This window comes from Pseudorca crassidens, chromosome 12, assembly GCF_039906515.1.
Source record: "Pseudorca crassidens isolate mPseCra1 chromosome 12, mPseCra1.hap1, whole genome shotgun sequence".
In the NCBI taxonomy this organism is placed as follows: Eukaryota; Metazoa; Chordata; class Mammalia; order Artiodactyla; family Delphinidae; genus Pseudorca; species Pseudorca crassidens.
This window is the reverse complement of record NC_090307.1, coordinates 27,263,908-27,287,853: the sequence shown is the minus strand read 5'-3', so window position 1 is coordinate 27,287,853 and position 23,946 is coordinate 27,263,908. Positions and strand designations below refer to the sequence as shown.

Genomic DNA, 23,946 nt, shown 5'->3' with positions numbered 1-23,946 from the left:
GCAGAGTTTAGGATGATACCCTCCTGGTGGTAGATCAGCAGATTAAGGATATCATCATCCTAACTTCTCTTAGCCTTTGTTTCCCCATCTGTAAAGGAGGCTAATTGCTGGCCTCTGTAAACAGAACTAATAAACAAAAACGTCAATCAACTAGAGTCTGGAGACCAGAAGGGGGAGCTCTCACTCCCTATGATCATGGCAGTGTCCAACAGGAACAAGAAAGACTCCACTTCTTTCCTGGCAACAACTCAGTCAATGAAAAGTCCTGGACTCTTTGTTTACTACAACTCTCCCAACAGCCTTTTCCAAGAGTTCTTCTCCCTTGCTCTGTGGGGACTTGCAGGTAGTTTGCCAGGGTTGCAGACTCCGAATTGCAATTCTCTGCTGATCCCAAAAAACCCATTTTGCTAGAGAAATAACTGGCAGTCTATTTGTTTTAGGTCAACATTTTGGTGGCCCGTACAGGGATCCAGAGAAGAGCCCCGACAGGTCTGGGGCTGGTGAGCAAACAGGTGAGATACCCACAATTGAGCCCATTGTGCCCACTGCTTTTCTTGTCAACCCTGGAGTTTGAAGGTATGTCTTTCTCCTGGATCTGAGCTCATACTCTCTTTGCATTTGAAGCTTTCCAGGCTTTCTCTGGGATCTATTTTAAGGTTTTGTCCTTTCTGGTTAAGGCCTTGTTCTGTATACGAGCACTCATTTGCCACCTTGGTCAGATTTTGAGATCAGACTCTTTCAACTGAAACTGGTTAGGTTTCAGCCTGTTCCCTTTGGAACGGGGGCTGTTTCATTGCAACTGCGCTGTTTCAACCTTTGACCCATTCCTTTGGAGTAGGGGTTGTTCTATGAGAAGTGGGCTGAGAAGCCTTCGGCCTGGCTCCTCTAGAACCAACCTGTTCCCTTAGAACTTGCTAGTGTTAGGCCTGCAGTTCCTTTGCAAGCTGTTTGAGATATTTGAACTGTTTAAGCTATTGAACTGAGTTGTTTAAAATGTAAGATGGTTGAGTTTTTTAATCTTTTTAAAAATTATTCTTTTACTCTATAGAAAAACCTCTGAGAAATAGGATCCCAGTTATCTAAATATTTTGAGGGCACCCCTACAGGGAATCTGGTCAATTTTATGTGTAAAAACCTCAGCTCTTCCTCATACACATTTCTAACTAAATGGATCTACCTGACCAAAGGCAATTTAGAATATCAATGGCCAAATGGAACTTCTGAAATCCCCAAACTGAATTTTTTTTTCAAACTGAATTTTTTTAAAACCAAATTGGAATACAATAGTGCTAAAATTTCTAGAACTGAATGGAATGTGTATTTAGATTGGTACTTTGAGGCTTCCAAACATTATCATAAGCCTAAAATTGCCTCTCTGCAAGTGAGCCTTTTGTAAGTAGCAGTATAGATGGGTCTTGTTTTTAATCCAATCAGCCACCCTATGTCTTTTGATTGGTGCATTGAATCCATTGACATTTAAAATGATTATCGATAGCTATGTCATTTTGTTACTTGTTTCCTGTTTTTTTGTAGTTCTTTGTTCTTTTCTTCTTCTTTTTAGTTTCTTCCCTTTCGGTTTGATGATTTGCTTGTGTTCCTTTCTCTCTAGTTTTTTGTGTATCTATTGTAGGTTTTTGATTTGTGGTTATCTTGGGGTTTGTATGTGTTGACCCATAACTATATCTACTTTGTTTTAAACTGGTAGTCTTTTAAGTTCAAATACTGCCTAAAAGATCTACATTTTTTTTTACTCCCCTCCCTCATGTTTTGTGTTTTTGATGTCATATTTTATATCTTCATGTCTATCTTTTATCTATTATAGTTATAGAATTTATTTGCCTTTCCTAGTGGGATTTTTCCTTTCCTAGAAGTTCTTACTTCTTGTTGCAGCTTTGTTTTTTTTAAACATCATTATTGGACTATAATTGCTCTACAATGGTGTGCTAGTTTCTACTTTATAACAAAGTGAATCAGCTATACATACACATATATCCCCATACCTCCTCCCTCTTGGGTCTCCTTCCCATGTCTCCCTCCTACCCTCCCTATCCCACCCCTCTAGGTGGTCACAAAGCACTGAGCTCATCTCCCTGTGCTATGTGGCTGCTTCCCACTAGCTATCTATTTTACATTTGGTAGTGTATATAGGTCCATGCCACTCTCTCACTTCGTCCCAGCTTACCCTTCCCCCTCCTCATGCCCTCAGGTCCATTCTCTACGTCTGCGTCTTTATTCCTGTCCGGCCCATAGGTTCTTTAGAACCATTTTTTTTTTTTAGATTCCATAAATATGTGTTAGCATACAGTATTTGTTTTTCTCTTTCTGACTTACTTCACTGTGTATGACAGACTCTAGGTCCATCCACCTCACTACAAATAACTCAATTTCATTTCTTTTTATGGCTGAGTAATACTCCATTGTACACATGTGCCACATCTTCTTTGCCCATTCATCTGTCAATGAACACTTAGGTTGCTTCCATGTCCTGGCTTTTGTAAATAGAGCTGCTATGAGCATTGTGGTACATGACTTGTTTTGAATTATGATTTTCTCAGGGTATGTGCCCAGTAGTGGGATTGCTGGGTCATATGGTAATTCTATTTTTAGTTTTCTAAGGAACCTCCATACTGTTCTCCATAGTGGCTGTATCAATTTACATTCCCACCAACAATGCGAGAGGGTTCCCTTTTCTCCACACCCCCTTCAGCATTTGTTTTTTGTAGATTTTCTGATGATGCCTATTCTAACTGTGAGGTGATACCTCATTGTAGTTTTGATTTTCATTTCTCTAATAATTAGTGACGTTGAGCATCTTTTCATGTGCCTCTTTGCCATCTGTATGTCTTCTTTGGAGAAATGTCTATTTAGGTCTTCTGCCCATTTTTGGATTGGGTTGTTTGTTTCTTTAATATTGAGCTGCATGAGCTGTTTGTATATTTTGGAGATTAATCCTTTGTCTGCTGATTCATGTGCAAATATTTTCTCACACTCTGAGGGCTGTCTTTTCGTCTTGTTTATGGTTTCCTTTGCTGTGCAAAAGCTTTGAACTTTCATTAGGTCCCATTTGTTTATTTTTGTTTTTATTTCCATTACTCTAGGAGGTGGATCAAAAAATATCTTGCTGTGATTTATGTCAAAGAGTGTTCTTTCTGTGTTTTCCTCTAAGAGTTTTATAGTCCCCGGCCTTACATTTAGGTCTCAAATCCATTTTGAGTTTATCTTTGTGTATGGTGTTAGGGAGTGTTCTAATTTCATTCTTTTATATGTAGCTGTCCAGTTTTCCCAGCACCACTTATTGAAGAGACTGTCTTTTCTCCATTGTATATCCTTGCCTCCTTTGTCATAGATTAGTTGACCATAGGTGTGTGGGTTTATCTCTGGGCTTTCTATCTTGTTCCATTGATCTATGTTTCTGTTTTTGTGCCAGTACCATATTGTCTTGATTACTGTAGCTTTATAGTATAGCCTGAAGTCAGGGAGTCTGATTCCTCCAGCTCCTTTTTTTTCCCTCAAGACTGCTTTGGCTATTCGGGGTCTTTTGTGTCTCCATACAAATTTTAAGATGATTTGTTCTACATCCGTAAAAAATGCCATTGGTAATTTGATAGGGATTGCACTGAATCTGTAGATTGCTTTGGGTAGTGTAGTCATTTTCACAATGTTGATTCTCCCATTCCACGAACATGGTATATCTCTCCATCTGTTGGTATTATCTTTAATTTCTTTCATCAGTGTCTTATAGTTTTCTGCATACAGGTTTTTGTTTCCCTAGGTAGGTTTATTCCTAGGTATTTCATTCTTTTTGTTGCAATGGTAAATGGGAGTGTTTCCATAATTTCTCTTTCAGATTTTTCATCATTAGTGTATAGGAATGCAAGAGATTTCTGTGCATTAATTTTGTATCCTGCAACTTTACCAAATTCATTGATTAGCTCTAGTAGTTTTCTGGTGGCATTTTTAGGATTCTCTATGTATAGTATTATGTCAACTGAAAACAGTGACAGTTTCACTTCTTCTTTCCCAATTTGTATTCCTTTTATTTCTTTTTCTTCTCTGAGTGCCGTGGCTAGGACTTCCAAAACTATGTTGAATAGTAGTGGTGAGAGTGGACATCCTTGTCTTCCTCCTGATCTTAGAGGAAATGCTTTCAGTTTTTCACCATTGAGAATGATGTTTTCTGTGGGGTTGTCGTATATGGCCTTTATTATGTTGAGGTAGGTTCCCTCTATGCACACTTTCTGGAGAGTTTTTATCATAAATGGGTGTTGAATTTTGTCAAAAGCTTTTTCTGCATCTATTGAGATGATCATATGGTTTTTATTCTTCAATTTGTTAATATGGTGTATCACGTTGATTGATTTGTGTATATTGAAGAATCCTTGCATCCCTGGGATAAATCCCACTTGGTCATGGTGTATGATCCTTTTAATGTGTTGTTGGATTCTGTGTGCTAGTATTTTGTTGAGGATTTTTGCATCTATATTCATCAGTGATATTGGTCTGTAATTTTCTTTTTTTGTTACATCTTTGTCTAGTTTTGGTATCAGGGTGATGGTGGCCTGATAGAATGAGTTTGGGAGTGTTCCTTCCTCTGCAATTTTTTGGAAGAGTTTGAGAAGGATGGGTTTTAGCTCTTGTCTAAATGTTTGATAGAATTCACCTGTGAAGCCATCTGGTCCTGGACTTTTGTTTGCTGGAAGATTTTTAATCACAGTTTCAATTTCATTATTGTTATTTGTCTATTCATATTTTCTGTTTCTTCCTGGTTCAGTCTTGGAAGGTTATACCATTCTAAGAATTTGTCCATTTCTTCCAGGTTGTCCATTTTATTGGCCTAGAGTTGCTTGTGGTACTCTCTTAGGATGCTTTGTATTTCTGCGGTTTCTGTTGTAACTTCTCCTTTTTCATTTCTCATTTTATTGATTTGAGTCCTCTCCCTCTTTTTCTTGATGAGTCTGGCTATGGATTATCAATTTTGTTTATCTTCTCAAAGAACCAGCTTTTAGTTTTATTGATCTTTGCTACTGTTTTCTTTGTTTCTATTTCATTTATTTCTGCTCTGATCTTTTTTTTTTGCAGTACACAGGCCTCTCACTGTTGTGGCCTCTCCCATTTTGGAGCACAGGCTCCGGATGTGCAGGCTCAGCGGCCATGGCTCACGGGCCTGGATGCTCCATGGCATGTGGGATCTTCCCGGACCAGGACACAAACCCGTGTCCCCTGCATCAGCAGGTGGACTCTCAACCACTGCGCCACCAGGGAAGCCCCCCTCTGCTCTGATCTTTATGATTTCTTTCCTTCTGCTAACTTTGGGTTTTGTTTGTTCTTCTTTCTCTAGTTCCTTTAGGTGTAACGTTAGATTGTTTATGAGACTTTTCTTGTTTCTTGAGGTAGGCTCGTATAGCTATAAACTTCCCTCTTAGAACTGCTTTTGCTGCATCCCATAGGTTTTGGATCATCATGTTTTCATTGTCATTTGTCTCTAGGTATTTTTTGATTTCCTCTTTGATTTCTTCAGTGATCTCTTGGTTATTTAGTAACGTATTGTTTAGCCTCCATGTGTTTGTGTTTTTTATGTTTTTTTCCCTGTAATTGATTTCTAACCTCATAGCATTGTGGTTGGAAAAGGTGCTTGATATGATTTCAATTTTCTTAAATTTACTGAGGCTTGTTTTGTGACCCAAGGTGTGATTTATCCTGGAGAATGTTCCATGTGCACTTGAGAAGAAAGTGTAATCTGCTGTTTTTGGATGGAATGTCCTATAAATATCAGTTAAATCTATCTGGTCTATTGTGTCATTTAAACTTGTGTCTCCTTATTAATTTTCTGTTTGGATGATCTGTCCATTGGTGTAAGTGAGGTGTTAATGTCTCCCACTATTATTGTGTTACTGCTGATTTCCTCTTTTAGAGATGTTAGCAGTTGCTTTATGTATTGAGGTGCTCCTATGTTGGGTGCATGTATATTTATAATTGTTATATCTTCTTCTTGGATTGATCCCTTGATCATTACGTAGTGTCCTTCCTTGTCTGTTGTAACATTCTTTATTTTAATGTCTACTTTATCTGATATGAGTATAGCTACTCCAGCTTTCTTTTGATTTCCATATGCATGGAATATCTTTTTCCATCCCCTCACTTTCAGTCTGTATGTGTCCCTAGGTCTGAAGTGGGTCTCTTGTAGACAACTTATATGTGGGTCTTGTTTTTGTATCCATTCAGCAAGCCTGTTTCTTTTGGTTGGAGCATTTAATCCATTCACATTTAAGGTAATTATCAATATGTATGTTCCTATTACCATTTTCTTAATTGTTTTGGGTTTGTTTTTGTAAGTCCTCTTCTTCTCTTGTGTTCCCCACTTAGAGTAGTTCCTTTAGCATTTTCTGTAGAGCTGGTTTGGTGGTGCTGAATTCTCTTAGCTTTTGCTTTTCTGTAAAGCTTTTGATTTCTCCATCGAATCTGAATGAGATACTTGCTGGGTAGAGTCATCTTGGTTGTAGGTTCTTCCCTTTCATCACTTTAAATATATCATGCCACTCCCTTCTGGCTTGTAGAGTTTCTGCTGAGAAATCAGCTGTTAACCTTATGGGAGTTCCCTTGTATGTTATTTGTCGTTTTTCCCTTGCTGCTTTCAATAATTATTCTTTGTCTTTAATTTTTGCCAACTTGATTACTATGTGTCTCGGCATGTTTCTCCTTGGGTTTATCCTGTATGGGACTCTATGTGTTTCCTGGATTTGGGTGGCTATTTCTTTTCCCATGTAGGGAAGTTTTAGTCTATAATCTCTTCAAATATTTTCTCAGTCCTATCTCTCTCTCTTCTCCTTCTGGGACCCCTATAATGCGAATATTGTTGTGTTTAATATTGTCCCAGAGGTCTCTTAGTCTGTCTTCATTTCTTTTTGCTCTTTTTTCATTATTCTGTTCCACAGCTGTGAATTCCACCATTCTGTCTTCCAGGTCACTTATCCTTTCTTCTGCCTCAGTTATTCTGCTATTGATTCCTTCTAGTGTATTTTTCATTTCAATTATTGTATTGTTCATCTCTGTTTGTTTATTCTTTAATTCTTCTAGTTCTTTGTTAAACATTTCTTGCATCTTCTCGATCTTTGCCTCTATCCTTTTTCTGAGGTCTTGGATCATCTTCACTATCATTATTCTGAATTCTTTTTCTGGAAGATTGTCTATCTCCATTTCATTTAGTTGTTTTGCTGAGGTTTTATCTTGTTCCTTCATCTGGTACATAGCCCTCTGCCTTTTCATCTTGTCTATCTTTCTGTGAATGTGGTTTCTGTTCCACAGGCTGCAGGATTGTAGTTCTTCTTGCTTCTGCTCTCAATTTTCTTAAATTTACCAAGGCTTGATTTGTGACCCAAGATATGATCTATCCTAGAGAATGTTTCATAAGCACTTGAGAAGAAAATGTATTCTGTTGTTTTTAGATGGAATGTCCTATAAATATCAATTAAGTCCATCTTGTTTAATGTGTTATTTAAACGTTGTGTTTCCTTATTTATTTTCATTTTTGATGCTCTTTCCATTGGTGAAAGTGGGGTGTTAAAGTCCTCTACTATGATTGTGTTACTGTCAGTTTCCCCTTTTATGGCTGTTAGCATTTGCCTTATGTACTGAGGTGCTCCTATGTCGGGTGCATAAATATTTACAATTGTTATGTGTTCTTCTTGATTGATCCCTTGATCAATATGTAGTGTCCTTCTTTGTCTCTTATAATAGTCTTTAAAGTCTATTTTGTCTGATATGAGAATTGCTTCTCCAGCTTTCTTTTGATTTCTGTTTGAATAGAATATCTTTTTCCATCCCCTCACTTTCAGTCTGTATGTGTCCCTAGATCTGAAGTGGGTCTCTTGGAGACAGCATATATACAGGTCTTGTTTGGTATCTTGTTTATACAGCCAGTCTATGTCTTTTGGTTGGAGCATTTACATTTTTTTAAACATCTTTACTGGAGTATAATTGCTTTACAATGGTGTGTTAGTTTCTTCTGTATAACAAAGTGAATCAGTTATACATATACATATATCTCCATATCTCTTCCCTCTTGTGTCTCCCGCCTGCCCACCCTGCCTATCCCACCCCTCTAGGTGGTCACAAAGCACTGAGCTGATCTCCCTGTGCTATGCAGCTTCTTCCCACTAGCTATCTATTTTACATTTGGTAGTGCATATATGTCCATGCCACTCTCTCACTTTGTCCCAGCTTACCCTTCCCCCTCCACATGTCCTCAAGTCCATTCTCTAGTAGGTCTGCATCTTTATTCCTGTCTTGCCCCTAGGTTCTTCATGATCATTTTTTCTTTTGTTTTTAGATTCCATATATATGTGTTAGCATACAGTATTTGTTTTTCTCTTTCTGACTTACTTCACTGTGTATGACAGACTCTAGGTCCATCCACCTCACTACAAAAAACTCAATTTCATTTCTTTTTATGGCTGAGTAATATTCCATTGTATATATGTGCCACATCTTCTATATCCATTCATCTGTCGATGGACACTTGAGGAAGTGGACTTTGGGAGCAATGATATATATTTTTTCCCCTTTTTCTCTTTTTGTGAATGTGTATGTGTATGCTTCTGTGTCTAATTTTGTCTGTATAGCTTTGCTTTTACCATTTGTCCTAGGGTTCTGTCTGTCTGTTTTTAAAATATTTTCCCTAGTATAGTTTTTAGCGCTTCTTATCATTGGTGGATTTGTTTTTTGGTTTGTTTGCTCTCTTCTTTCTTTCTTTTTTATTACTTTAATATTTTTTTAATAATTATTTTTTTAATTATTTTATTTTATCTTTTTCATTCTTTCTTTTTTTCTCCCTTTTATTCTGAGCTGTGTGGATGACAGGCTCTTGGTGCTCCACCCAGGCATGAGGGCTGTGCCTCTGAGGTGGGAGAACCAAGTTCAGGACATTGGTCCACCAGAGGCCTCCCAGCTCCACGATTGATAACTATCTTAAATGTAAATGGAGGGCAGGTCCACGTCTGGTGGTATGTTTTGGGGTGTCTGTGACCTTATGATTTTAGGCAGCCTCTCTGCTAATGGGTGGGGTGTGTTCATGTCTTGCTAGTTGTTTGGTATAGGGTGTCTAGCACTGTAGCTTGCTGGTCGTTGAGTGGAGCTGGGTGTTAGCGTTGAGATGGAGATCTCTGGGAGAGCTTTCACTCTTTGATATTACATGGAGCTGAGAGGTCTCTGGTGGACCAATGTCCTGAACTCAGCTCTCCCACCTCAGAGGCACAGGCCTGACACCTGGCTAGAGCACCAAGACCCTGCCAGCCACATGGTTCAGGAGAAAAGGGAGAAAAAAAAAGAAAGAAAAATAAAATAAAGTTATTAAAATAAAAAATTATTAAAAATTAAATAATTAAAAAGTAATAAAGAAAGAAAGAAAGAAGATCCACCAATGATAACAAGTGCTAAAAACTATACTGAAAAAGAAAAAGGACAGACAGAACCTGAGGACAAATCGTAAAAGCAAAGCTATTCAGAAAAATTCACACAAAGAAACATACACATACACACTCACAAAAAGAGAAAAAGGAAAAAGATATATATGTCTATATATATAAAAAAAGGAAGAGAGCAACCAAATCAATAAACAAATCTTCCAATGATAATAAATTCTAAATACTAAACTAAGATAAACATAAAACCAGAAACAAATTATCTGCAGAAAGCAAACCCCAAGTCTACAGTTGCTCCCAGAGTCCACCACTTCAATTTTGGGATGATTCGTTGTCTATTCAGTTATTCCAGAGATGCAGGGTACATCAAGTTGATTGTGGAGATTTAATCCTCTGCTCCTGAGGCTGCTGGGAGAGATTTCCCTTTCTCTTCTTTGTTCGCACAGCTCCCAGGGTTCAGCTTTGGATTTGGCCCCGCCTTTGCGTGTGTGTGTGTGTGTGTGTGTGTGTGTGTGTGTGTGTGTGTGTGTGTGTGTAGGTCGCCTGAGGGCGTCTGTTCTTCGCTCAGACAGGACGGGGTTAAAGTAGCAGCTGATTAGGGGGTTCTGGCTCACTCAGGCCAGGGGAAGGGAGGGGCACGAAATGCAGAGCAAGCCTGCTGCAGCAGAGGCCAGTGTGACATTGCAACAGCCTGAGGCGCGCCGTGTGTTCTCCTGTGTGTTCTCCCAGGGAAGTTGTCCCTGGATCACAGGACCCTGGCAGTGGTGGGCTGCACGGGCTCCCGGGAGGGGAGGTGTGGAGAGTGACCCGTGCTTGCACACAGGCTTCTTGGTGGCTGCAGCGGCAGCCTTAGCATTTCATGCCCATCTCTGGGGTCTGTGCTGATAGCCGCGGCTCGCGCTAGTCTCTGGAGCTCGTTTAGGCGGTGCTCTGAATCCCCTCTCCTCACGCACCAGGAAACAATGGTCTCTTGCCTCTTCGGCAGCTGCAGACTTTTCCCGGACTCCCTGCCGGCTAGCTGTGGCACACTAGACCGTTCAGGCTGTGTTCACGCAGCCAACCCCAGTCCTCTCCCTGGGATCTGATCTCTGAAGTCCGAGCCTCAGCTCCCAGCCCCCGCCCACCCCGGCGGGTGAGCAGACAAGCCTCTCAGGCTGGTGAGTGCTGGTCGGCACTGATCCTCTCTGCGGGAATCTCTCCGCTTTGCCCTCTGCACCTCTGTTGCTGCTCCCTTCTCTGTGGCTCCGAAGCTTCCCACCCCCCTTCCACCCCCTCCCCCGTCTCTGCCAGTGAAGGGGCTTCCTAGGGTGTGGAAACTTTTCCCCCTTCACAGCTCCCTCCCTGAGGTGCAGGTGCCGTCCCCATTCTTTTGTCTCTGTTTTTTCTTTTGCCCTACCCAGGTACGTGGGGAGTTTCTTGCCTTTTGGGAGGTCTGAGGTCTTCTGCCAGTGTTCAGTAGGTGTTCTATAGTTGTTGTTCCTCATATAGATGTATTTCTGATGTATTTGTGGGGAGGAAGGTGATCTCCACGTCTTACTCCTCCGCCATCTTGAAGTCTCCGCAGCCTTTTCTTTTCCACTTAGAGAAGACCCTTTAACATTTCTTTTAGGGCCGGTTTAGTATTTATGAACTTTTAATTTTTGTTTGTCTGAGAAGTTCTTTATCTCTCCAGCAAGAATGACAATCTTGCTCGGTAGAGTGTCCTATGTTGTAGCTTTTTCCCTCTCAGCATTTCAAAGATGCCACGCCACTCCCTTCTGGTCTACAAAGTGTCTGCAGAAAAATCAGCTGATAGTCTTATGGGCTTTCTTTTGTATGTGACTCTTTTTTTCCCCAGTGTCTGGTACTTTTTTTTTTTTTAATTAAAGTATAGTTGATTTACAATATGTGACTCTGTTTTTCTCTTGCTGCCTTTAGAATTCTCTCTTTGCCTTTAACTTTTGCCATTGTAATTATATGTCTTGCTGTGGGTCTCTTTGGGTTCATCTTGTTTGGGACTTTCAGGGTTTCCTTTATCTGGATATCTGTTGCATTTATCAGGTTCAGTAAGTTTTCAGCCATACTTTCATTAAATATATTTTTGACCTTTTTCTCTCCCTTCTCCTGGGATCCTTACAATGCGAGTGTTAGTGTGCTTCATGTTCTCTCAGAGGTCCCTTAAACTCTTCTCATTTTTTTAAAATTTGATTTTCTTTTTGCTGTTTTCATTGGATGATTTCCATTATTCTATCTTCCAGATCACTTATGCATTCTTCTGTATCACCTAGTCTGCTGTTAATTCCTTCTAGTGTGTTTTTCATTTCAGTTATTGTATTCTTCAGCTCTAATTGGTTCTTTTTTTATATTTTCTAGTTCCTTGTTAAAATTCTCAGTGTTCATCCATTTTTTCCCCTTAGTTCAGTTAGCGTTCTTATTTCTAATGCTTTGAACTCTTCATCTGGTAAATTATTTACCTCTGTTTTATTAGTTGTTTTTTCAGAGTTTCTGTCTTGTTCTTTCATTTGAAACACATTCCTCTGTCTTTGCATTTTGCTTAACTTTCTCTGTCTCTATGAAATTGGGTAAAACAGTTACCTATCCCAGTCTTGAAGGGGTGTCCTTGTGTGGGAGCAGTCCTATGCAGTCTGTGTGTGCCCAATGGCTTTGGTGAGAGAGCTGGATCTGAAGTCAGCACAAGTCATGTCTTCCCTGGGGTGTGCGGGCAGCTATCACCTTGGTGGGAAGTGGGGCTGGAGATGGAGAGGCTAGAGCCAGAGCCGGTTATGAGCCAGGGCTTCTGCTATGCTCAGTGGCCAACACCACCCTCTTGGGGTTGGGGTCAGGTCCCAGGGTGCCGAGGCAGAAGTCCTGAGGGTCAGGTCCAAACTGGTTCCGTTCCTTCTAAGTGGGTTCTCCTCCCAGCATTAGCACCTTTGTCCAAGAGGGGAGTAGTGTTGGAGCAAGAGAGGTCAGAGTGGGCACCCAGTGTGGGCCAGGGCATGCGCTGGCTGGTCCTGGTACATCGGTCAGAGCTCCACTGTGCTCTTGATCTACCATCTCTGCGAGTGCCAGTAATGGCCACACTCACCCTATTCAGATGAAGTGCCAGGTCCAAGCTGGCTCTGTCCCCCACAAAATTGCACACTCTTCTCAGCAATGCCAGCCTTCACCCTAGTGGAGCTGCACTGGAGCTAGAGGGGTGGAGTGGGTGCTCGGTGTGGGAAACAGGCTGGAGTCCTGGGAAGTGTCAATCTGCTTCCTCTGCCTTGTTCCTGGGAGTAAGCAAGCCTATGTGCAGAGTCCAGGTTTCTTACAGCCTCCTGTTAGTCCCACTGGTTTTCAAGCCAGTTAAGGGAAGTTGTCTCCTTGGTGTCAGACCCCAGGGCAGGGGTGTCCAGTATGTGACTTGAACTGCTCACTCCCCAAGGAGATCTCCGAGCCTGTGTAATCATCCCCTCCTCTTCTGTGTCCCTTCCTAGGGCACAGGTCCTGACCTGATCGATTCTCTTCCCTTCCTGACTTCCATGTGGATCTTTCTTTACAGCCTTGGTTGATGTGTCTCTCTGCCAGCCTCCAGTCTATTTTCAGTGAGAACTGCTCCACATGTAGACGTTTTTTTTGTTTTTTTTTTTTTGCGGTACGCGGGTCTCTCACTGCTGTGGCCTCTCCCTTTGCGGAGCACAGTCTCCGGACACGCAGGCTCGGCGGCCATGGCTCACTGGCGCAGCTGCTCCGTGGCATGTGGGATCTTCCCGGACCGGGGCACGAACCCGCATCCCCTACATCGGCAGGCGGACTCTCAACCACTGCGCCACCAGGGAAGCCCCTGTAGATGTATTTTTGATGTGTTCATGGCGGGAGTTGAGCTTGGTCTCCTCCTACTCCACCATCTTGATCTCCTCCCTCCTAAATCCTTAATTTCTTATATTCCCAGGAATAAAGCTGAACTTTGAGCCATAGTCAAAGATTTTCCCAAAGTAACCAATGATCCTTACAGATTTGAGGAGGAATTTAATATAGTCATTCAAACTCATCAACCTGGCTTCTCTGACATATCAGCTAGTGGTGATATTCAGTTCAGTGAATATGCTTGGTGATGAAGGCCAGGCCCAGCACTGAATGAAAACTGTTAATTGGGGCTTTTCTGGTGGCGCAGTGGTTAAGAACCGCCTGCCAATGCAGGGGACATGGGTTCGATCCCTGGTCCGGGAAGATCCTGCATGCGGTGGAGCAATTTAAGTCTGTGTGCCACGACTACTGAGCCTGCGCTCTAGAGCCCACTAGCCACAACTACTGAAGCCCGCACGCCTAGAGCCCATGCTCCACTGCAACGAGAAGACCACGCACTGCACCAAAGAGTAGCCCCTGCTCGCTGCAACTAGAGAAAGCCCACGTGCAGCAACAAAGACCCAATGCAGCCAAAAATAGATAAATAAATAAATAAATTTATTAAAAAAGAAAACTGTTAATTGGGAAAATCCTGAAAGGTGTCTAGACTCACAACTGGAAGCCATCCTGCTATTTCACTATAGAAATACCTTGAGGACATCGCAGGTTCAGCTTCAGACCACTGCCATACGGCAAATATTGCAATAAAGTGAGTCACATAAATTTTTTGGTTTCCCAGTGGATATAAAAGTTATGCTTATGCTAGACTGTAATCTATTAAGTGTGCAATAGCATTATATCTATAAAAACTACATACCTTAATTTAAAAATACTTTATCGCCAAAAAATGCTAACCACCATCTGAGCCTTCAGTGAGTCATAAACCTTTTTGCTGGTGGAGGATCTTGCTTCGGTGTTGGTGGCTGCTGACTGGTCAGGGTGGTGGTGCTGAAGGCTGGGGCAGCTGGGGCAATTTCTTAAAATAAGACCACAGTGGGGCTTCCCTGGTGGCGCAGTGGTTGAGAGTCCGCCTGCCGATGCAGGGGACGCGGGTTCGTGCCCCGGTCCAGGAAGATCACACATGCCGCGGAGCGGCTGGGCCCGTGAGCCATGGCCGCTGAGCCTGCGCGTCCGGAGCCTGTGTTCCGCAAGGGGAGAGGCCACAACAGTGAGAGGCCAGCGTACCGCAAAAAAAAAAAAAAAAAAAGAAAAAGAAAAAAGAAAAATAAGACCACAGTGAAGTTGGCCGCATCGATTGACTCTTCCTTTCATGAACAATTTCTCTGTAGTGTGCAATGCTCTCTGAGAGCACTTTACCCACAGTAGAACTTCTTTCAAAATTGGAGTCAGTTTTCTCAAACCCTGTTACTGCTTTATCAGCTAAGTTTAAGTAATATTCTGAATCTTATATTGTCATTTCAACAATCTTCACAGTATCTTCACCAGGAGTAGATTCCTTTTCAAGAAACCACCTTCTTTTCTCATCCATAAGAAGCAACTTCACATCTGCTAAAGTTTTATCATGAGATGGCAGCAATTCAGTCACATTTTCAGGTTCCACCTCTAATTCTAGCTCTCTTGCTATTTCCACCACACCTGCAGTTATTTCCTCCACTGAAGTCTTGAGCCCCTCGAAGTCATCCATGAGGGCTGGAGTCAACTTCTTTCAAACTCCTGCTAATGCTGGTATTTTGACCTCTTCTCATGAATCACAGATATTTTCAGTGGCATCCAGAATGGTGAATTCTTTCCAGAGGCTTTCAATTCACTTTGCCCAGATCTAATAAAGGAATCACTATCTATGCCAGCTATAGCCTTATAAAATGTATTTATTAAAGAATAAGACTTGAAAGTCAAAATGACTCCTTGATCCATGGGCTGCAGAATGGATGTTGTGTTAGCAGGCATGAAAACAACATTAATCTCACTGTACATCTCCATCAGAGCTCTTGGGTGACCAGGTGCGTTGTCAGTAAGTAGTAATATTTTGAAAAGAATCTTTTTCTGTTTTTTTTTCTGAGCAGTATGTCTCAACAGTGGGCTTAAAATATTCAGTAAATTATGCTGTAAAGTGATGTGCTGTCATCCAGGCTTTGTTGTTCCATTTATAAAGCGTAGACAAAGTAGATTGAACATAATGCTTAAGGGCCCTAGGATTTTTAGAATGGTGAAAGAGAATTGGCTTCAAATTAAAATCACTGGCTGCATTAGCCCCTAGCAAGAGAGTCAGCTGTTCTTAAAGCTTTGAAGCCAGGTATTGACTTCTCTCTAGCTATAAAAGTCCTAGATGACATCGTCTTCCAATATAAGGCTGTTTTGCCTACATTGAAAATCTGTTGTTTAGTGTAGCTGCCTTCATTACCTCAGCTAGATCTTCTGGATAACTTGCTGCAGCTTCTACATCAGCACTTGCTATTTCACCTTGCACTCTGATGTTACAGAGACAGCTTCTTTCCTTAAACCTCATGAACCAACCTCTGCTAATTTCAAACTTTTCTTCTGCAGCTTCCTTACCTCTCTCAGCCTTCATAGAATTGAAGAGTTAAAGGCTTGCTCTGGATTAGGCTTTGTCTTAAGGGAATGTTGTGGCTGGTTTGATCTTCTATCCAGACCATGAAAACTTTCTCCATGTTTGCAATGAGGCTGTTTCACTTTCTTATCATTCGTGTGTTCACTGGAGTAGCACATTTATAATAATTTCCTTCAAGAACTTTTTCTTTGCATTCACAACTCTTTGGTGCAAGAGGCCTAGCTTTCAGACTGTCCTGGCTTTCAATATACCTTCCTAACTAAGCCTAGTCATTTTAAGCTTTTGACTTAAAGTGAGAGATTTGCAACTTCCTTTCATTTGACCACTCAAGAGGCCACTGTAGGCATTAACTGGCCTAATTTCAATATTGTTGTGTCTCTGCGAATAGGGAGGCCACAGGAGAGGCAGACAGGGAATGGCTGGTTGGTAGAGCAGTCAGAACATGCACAACATTTATTGATTAAGTTCACTATCTTATATTGGTTCACCTATCTTATATAGGTTTGTGGCACACCAAAACAATTACAATAGTACCATCAAAGATCACTCATCACAGATCACCAGAACAAATATAATAATAATAAAAATGTTTGACATATTGCAAGAATTACCAAAATGTGACACAAAGACAAGGAAAGGAGCGAATACTGTTGGAAAAATGGCGCTGATAGGCTTGCTCTACACTGAGATGCCACGAACCTTCAATTTGTAAAAAACGCAATATCTGTGAAGCACAAGAAAGCAAAGTGCAATAAAACGAGGTATATGATCAGGCTCAGGCAATCGCTAGGTGACTTTGTCGGGCGATTCCTAAGGCTTTTCCAAAGCCTGTTGATTGCAACAAAATTCAGGCTTGCACACAAAAATCTGATGAACCTGTTCATAACTATTATAACTGACTTCAGATTATTGATTCCACCTGAGTAGCTTTTAACTCTGCGTAGCTAAACAGGAAACTTTCCCTTCTAGCAAAAAAGGACCAGGATGGAGTGGTAAACTGTGTCCACTCCAGGTTAGTTAACTTGGCACACCAGCTCTCTCGCACTCTAGATGAGCCACCTAAAAGGAGGACCACCAAAATTCTTATTCTTCATCGCCAACAATTGAAGGCCCCTAAACAAAACCTAAACCCTTTAGTTTCTGCTATTATGGCAAACATACAGGACATTGGAAAAGAGATTGCTACAGATTTAAGTGCTTCAGGCACCTTCAGCCCTCCAACGTCCTCCCAGTTCTCAGACAGGGCTCACAGAAAATACAGGAGCTCTGCCCTATCCTCCCTCTTAATCAGCTCGGAGAAACATTTCTCCAGGTTGGGAATGAATCTCTCCCAGTCCTGTCACGGAGGCACACTCCCAATGCTCAACCCCCCTACTCAAGCAGCCCCTGCCCCAGAGTACTAAACCACTTCAAATAGTGGGGATCTCTAATAAACCTCAAGAGGTTCCTGTCTCTGAACCTATTCCCTTTTGCTTAGGCCCTTTGAGAAATACACACCCTTTTCTCCTTTGTTCCTCCACTCCCATTTATTAGGCCAAGATTTCTTAGAGAAGTATCATGTTGGAATTTCTCCCCCAAAGGGGAAATAATTCTAGAACTTGACAGTAGTCATCAAAGCAGCCAACCAGATGAGTTAAATGACCCTTTGACATTTTTTATTTGTTCCACCTCTGACAGTAGTAGAGATGATTCTGGAAACACTGATGATTTGTCCCTATTGAATCAGCTACCAGCTTCCTTAAGGGCAAAACCTCCAACCAATACTGGCAAAAATTCACAGTGTACCTCCCACCAAGGTTCAAATAGATTCCCAAAAATCTCTTCTCAGAATTCATCAATATTGTATAAGTGAAGAAGCCCTTCAAGGCATAAGTCAATAATAGAAGACTGCAAGGCTCAAGGCTTCATTATTTCTTGTACTAGCCCCTGTAACTCTCCCATTTGCTGGTGGGAAAACCTAAGGGTCAAGGGTAGAGGTTCGTCTTGGACCTCGAGCAATAGAAAGCATAGTTATCCCTCAACACCCTATTGTTCCTAAACCTCAAATGTTACTAATATTCATTCCCACAGAAGCAAATTCTTGACTGTAAATGATTTATGCAGTACATCAATTAGTATTCCAGTTGATGAAGCTAGCCAATACCTTTTTGCATTCACTTGGGAAGAAAAACAATTCCCCTGGACAGCAATGCTTCAGGGTTTTTCTAGGAGTCCTTTTTTCTCACAAATCCTGAAGGCTGATCTGGATGATATAAATTTCCCTAGGGATTTACTTTGTTGCAACACGTGGATGATTTGTTTCTTTTCTCTCCTTCTCAAGCTTCCTCATAAGAAGACAGTGTCTACTTGCTAAAGCTTTTAATCTTGAAGGGATATAAGATTGCCAAAGAAAAGTTGCAGTTTGTCCAAACCTAGTTTCAATATTTAGGGCATTTTATGTCAGAACAAGAGCTATACCTAGTTCCAGATAGACTTCATGGTGTCTCAAGTTTCCCCAAACCCCAAACTAAGCACTGACTGCTCGGTTTTCTTGGGCTACTTTGTTATTGCGAAAATTGGATTCCAAATTCCTCTCTTAAGGCCAAACCTCTGTATGTTTCACTAAACAATAACAACCCTGACCTAATATTATGGGAAGAACCAGTTACATAGCTTTTAAGGCCTTAAAGGAGAGTTTGATGAACCCACCTGCCCTTGGGCATCCCAAATGGAAATCAGATTTCCTTTTCCCTTTTGGTATATGAAAAGGAAGAGGCTATCCCTGGGGTATTTACCCCAAAACACAGGGAAGGCCATTGGCCCATAGGGCATTGTAGCCAGCAACTGGAGTCTGTGCCACTGCGATACCACCTTTGCCTTAGAGCCATTACAGCCACTGCCCTTTTGGTTAAGGGCTACTGAGAAAATCATTGTGGGATCTTCTTTAACCATTTTTGTACCTCATGAGGTAGAAGCCCTCCTGAATTCTCATCATACTCAACATTTCTAAGTCAGCCACCTCACTTCCTATGAAGTCCTTTTGTTAACTGGTCCTCACATAACTCTTTTAAAAAAAAATTATTTATTTATGGCTGCGTTGGGTCTTCGTTGCTGCATGCGGACTTTCTCTAGTTGCAGCGAGCAGGGGCTACGCTTCGTTGTTGTGCACGGGCTTCTCATTGTGGTGGCTTCTCTTGTTGCGGAGCACGGGCTCTAGGCATGCGGGCTTCAGTAGTTGTGGCACGTGGGCTCAGTAGTTGTGGCTCGTGGGCTCTAGAGCGCAGGCTCTGTAGTTGTGGCACATGGGCTTAGCTGCTCCGCGGCATGTGGGATCTTCCCGGACCAGGGCTCAAACCCGTGTCTCCTGCATTGGCAGGCGGATTCTTAGCCACTGTGCCACCAGGGAAGTCCCCACGTAACTCTTTTACGTTGTAATAACCTTACCCTGGCTACCCTTCTCCTCTCCCTCTGTGATGAAGTCCCTCACCACTGCTTAATGCTGATGGGTCACCTCCTGACTCCTCCTGATGATTTTCAGGAAATTCTTCTGGGTAATGTTGACTTCTCATGGTTCATTGATAGTTCTTATTCAGAAGGTGACAATGACAAATATTGTGCTGGGTATGCTATTGCAACTCCTTTTGATGTTGTTACCTATGGTTACTTCAGCCCTGTGGTTCATATGGTTACTCAAAAGTGAGCTCCATAGGTTACAATCTTACACGAGCTCGTAATTTAGCCAAGGACAAAACTGTCAATATTCATACTGATAGTAGATATGCTTTTGGAATAGTTTGTGATTTTGGAATGTTGTGGGGAGAGCATGGCTTCTTTACTTCCAGTGGAAATAAAATTTAAAATGATCCCTATGTTCAGGAATGATTGGATGCAATGTTTTAGCTATTGATAAGATTCTAAGGCATTCTAAACTTGACTCTTTGGAAGCTGAGGGAAATCACCTTGCTGACATTTCTGCAAGGAATGCTGACCTTAATGGAACTGAAAGCAGTCAAACCTCTGTCATGGTCCAAAGGGATATTTCCCCAAATGATAACATAGCAAAACTGGCTAGAGAAGCCCAACAATTGGCCTCAGAAAAAAGAAAAGCAAGATTGAAAATTCAACAGTTGTTGGTTTGATAAAAAGAGAAAGCTCTGATTTGGACCAAATAACAACCCAGTCCTACTAGAGATCTAAAATTCCCACTAATCACCATTGTACATGCATTAAACCATTGGTCTACTAGCAAAAAGATAGCACCCATGAATCAATATCAGTGAGGAAGCATTAACAAAGCCACAAAAAGCGCCTACCTCACTATTCCACTTATCTGAAATACAATTCAGGGAAGCCTGTTTGTACTGCCCCTGGGCATTTTAAACTTCCTAATGGACCATTTGAGGTCTGGTAAATGGATTTCATACAACTTCCTCCATCTCATGGAGATAAATATCTTTCAGTCATGGTCTGTATGTTTCACACTGGACCAAAGCCTTCCTTTGCAGACAGGCTACTGCCTCTTCTGTGGCTAAAGTCCTTTTGGAAAAGATTCTCCCTACCTGAGGAACTCCTCTCGAACTTCACAGCGATTGAGGAATGCATTTTGCTCGTCAGGTACTTTGACAAGTCTGCACTGTGTGGCTGGTTTTACTTCACTGTGCTTATCACCCTCAATGGTCTGGTTTAGTCAAGTGCACTAACGGCATTATTAAGACTCAACGGCAACATTTGTAGAAACCCTCCAAATACCTTGTCCCAAAGTTTGCCATTGATCCTTCTAAATCTTAGATCCACTCCTTTTGGAACTCACAAACACTCGCCCTTTGAGACAGTCACAGGACACCCAAAGCTCTTGGCTTCTGCTTTTTCTGATCCACAGCCAACAAAAGGAGAGAGACTCTCATACTGCTTTTGTTAAAAATAATCGTGTTTTTTGTAGAGCAATCTTTTCACAGCGTGCTCTCTGGGGACAAAGACCTTAAAGCATCACACCTTACAGCCTGGGTAGTTTGTCTATTGGAAAAGATATCTCCAGAAAGACTATCTTCACTCTTTCTGGAGAGGCCCCTATCAAGTACTGCTAACCAACACCTGTGCTGCCAAACTCCAAGGAACAGACTCTTGGATTCACGTGACAAAGAAGGCTTCCAAATCCTGATTGGACTTGCACATCATCTAGTGACATGAAAGTAAATATCTCCTGGAATTGAAGCATACGATATTTGATGAGACAACTTCCCCAAGATATCCAGATCAGGTCTGTCAGAAGTTTCTTTCCAAACCTTTGATGATGACATAACGCTTCAGATAATCTCCAGAGCCTATTATCTTTGTAACATAGACTTTGGATTAAAAAAATGCTCGAGAGGTCTCTCTCCTACCCCTCCTTGTTACTCAAATGTGATCTCATTAGGATTCCAGTCTGTGCACTTTCTCTCCAACATGGGACACTACACCCAGGAAAGGCCCTTCCTGACATTAAGGGACAAAAAAACTGCTGAAACCAGAAGACCTGACTCTTGATCAGCGATACTTTCATAGAAAGGTCTTGATCAACAGGAGAAAATATAAAAAATTAATAAATAGAAACCTCAATTACATAGAGTCAGGAGACCAGAAGGGGGAGCGCTCATGCCTTGTGACAACAGGCAGAGCCCAACAGGAAGAAGAAAGACTCCTCTCCTGGCAACAACTCAGCCAGTGAACAGCCACGGACTCTTTGTTTACTACAGCCTTCCCAACTTCATTTTCTCCTCTATAAAAGAGTTCTCCTCCCGTTGCTCTATGGGGAATTGCGTGTAGCTTGCCCTGGTTGCAGACTCCAAGCTGCAATTCTCTGCTGATCCTGAATAAACCCATTTTCACTGGAGAAATGACTGGCAATCTATTTGTTTTAGGTCAACATCTCTCGGTTCACAGGGCTATCCTGGGGATGGAAATAGACAACATGTGAGGAAACTGTGTGTAAATTACAAAGTGTTAAATGTAGGTCAAATGATGGTGGGGTCAACACATGGCCTGTCCAAGAACAGTTGAAACACATCCATGTGCCTGCTCCTCCTCTGATGAGTTCTCTGCTTGACTTACCTGGGCCTTCCTGAACGTAGTCAGCCATGGCCCCTGTCACTGTGGCGATGTCGACATCGGCCATCTTGGAGCTCAGGGCGATCTCCCAGAAGTCAGCGGGGCTGCTGCAGTTGCTGCTCCGGTCCCCAGTGTACTCCTGTCCGGAGGAGCACAACCCAGGCCCGTTACACCTCTGGCACCCTGTGCTCCACTGAGCCACCCCAGGTATGAGGATAACAGGCCATGGCTGAACCAAGCCCCCCGGCTGCCTTTCACACACCTTCTCATAAAAGAGCCTCTCGAGCCGCCCGTCCTCCTTCTTCAGGGACAGCCAGCGCCCGCACAGGAACAGGAACTCGTCCTCGTTGGTGTCGTTCCAGATCTCCACCTTCTCCACGTACCAGTCTGCACACAATTTGGTGTTGTCGTGGCGGAGCTTGATCTTGTAGATGACACCCAGGTCAGCAGCCTCGATGATGAAGGTGTCGGCCTGGGGAGTCCAGATGTGTGGACTTGGGTGGCGGGGCGCTCCCCACCTCCACCCACTCCAACCCCATCCATCCAGTACCTTCCATCCCCCTCAACTGTTGGGCTGAACAGACCCTTTCTAGCCAGGAGCCTTCCAGGCCCAAATCCCTAACGCAGAGTTTGGTATTCCAAGGCCTCGCTTCCACAATGGCCCCGTTTTGCAGTCCGGCTCCTCTTGGGATAAGCCCTGTGGGTGTTTGGAATATGGACCCTGACGAGCTGTGTGAGTGGGGTGCTCAGCCTGGTACCTGGACATCCTTAGTTATGCTGAGTATTGGCTTGAGGTCAGGTGGGAGGCTGGACGGTAAGAGCTATGGAAGAGGTGAAATCTTTCTGAATAATGAGAGGAGGCTTGAAATTCCCAGGGGAAGCTGGCAGCTGGAGGAGCCAGGTCAGGCTGCAGGAGTGCAGGCAGAGAGGGGAGAGGCTGTGGCGGAGGCCAGGCTGGGGAGAGCACAGGGCCTATCACCTGGACTGTGGGTTCATGAGGGATTTTGTCAGGGGTGTGACATTGGCCCTTCTCTGTGTCCCTGATTATATCTTTAGTGATGTGACATTGCACTCTTGGGTGCTTGCATTCCTTTAGGATTGCTCAGTGACATGTGGAGTTCTAGAAGTGGGGTCAAAACACAGCTGGCAGGAGCCTGGGGAGGGGGAGAGGGAGAGGTGACCCTGAATGACACCCACTTCCCTTCTGAAAGATATGCTAAGTCACTGTGCTGAGTGCTGGGAACCCAGGGATGATAGGACATGCTGGGCTCCTCTTCAGGACAGCCCAGGTGGTGGGAACAGCCACCTGCGCGAGGACTAGGGGCAGGGCTGGCAAGACTTGCCAGGTGGAGGCATTAAGCTGAAGTTGGGGGGCTGGGCCTTCTAGGCAGCCAGGGCAGGTCAGGCTGCGGGCTGAGGAAAGTGCAGGTGGATGGTGTGATGCTGATGGCGGGTGTGGGCCTGTGCAGGCCTTGGGGCACTGGCAAGTGGCTGAGTCCATTAGAGCAAAAATGGGTACACCTTACGACACAGCAATTCCACTTTGCATCTGTCCTGGGGGGACACCTTCATACGTGCACAAGGATGCTTATTGCAGGATATCTTTTTACAGTGGAAAATTGGGACCCACCTTGGTGTCCACAGTGCTTAGGGAATGGTAAATAACCATGGCAATGTCGTGTGTGGAATGTTATGTGTGCAGTGGTTACAAAGAACAAGACGACAATATCTGTGTTTGACTCTCCTGACACATAGATTTCGAAGATACTCCATTGCATGCAAAAAGCACGCATATAGGATGATGCCTTTTATGTAAAAAGTTAAAACCACAGAGCAGCACTCTGTATTTCCTATGTGCGTATGTGCACAGATGCAGAGAAAAGGCTTGGGAAAAAGTGGAGACAGAAGAAAGTATGGAGCATTCTGGAAACTGGGGCCCAGGGGGACATTCTATGCAGGCTGGCTGGGCAGGCAGTGAAGGTTTGTAAATCCCATGAAAGGCTCAGACCAGATCTGGGATCGGTGGGGAGCTTGACAGGTTGAAGTGAGGGAGTGACTCGGCCACCTTTG

General features: G+C 42.8%; 1 protein-coding gene across 3 annotated transcripts in view; it reads right to left on the bottom strand.

Annotated features, from left to right (window-relative positions):
• Nucleotides 1–23,946, bottom strand: part of LOXHD1 (lipoxygenase homology PLAT domains 1) — a 202,709-nt gene that overhangs the window by 45,437 nt on the left and 133,326 nt on the right. For all 3 annotated transcript variants that reach the window (XM_067699194.1, XM_067699191.1, XM_067699192.1), the window contains 2 exons: nt 22,139–22,348; nt 21,880–22,015 (listed from right to left, as the gene is read on the bottom strand). In XM_067699194.1, coding sequence (XP_067555295.1) covers nt 21,880–22,015; nt 22,139–22,348 — 346 coding nt within the window. The remainder of the gene's footprint in view (nt 1–21,879; nt 22,016–22,138; nt 22,349–23,946) is intronic.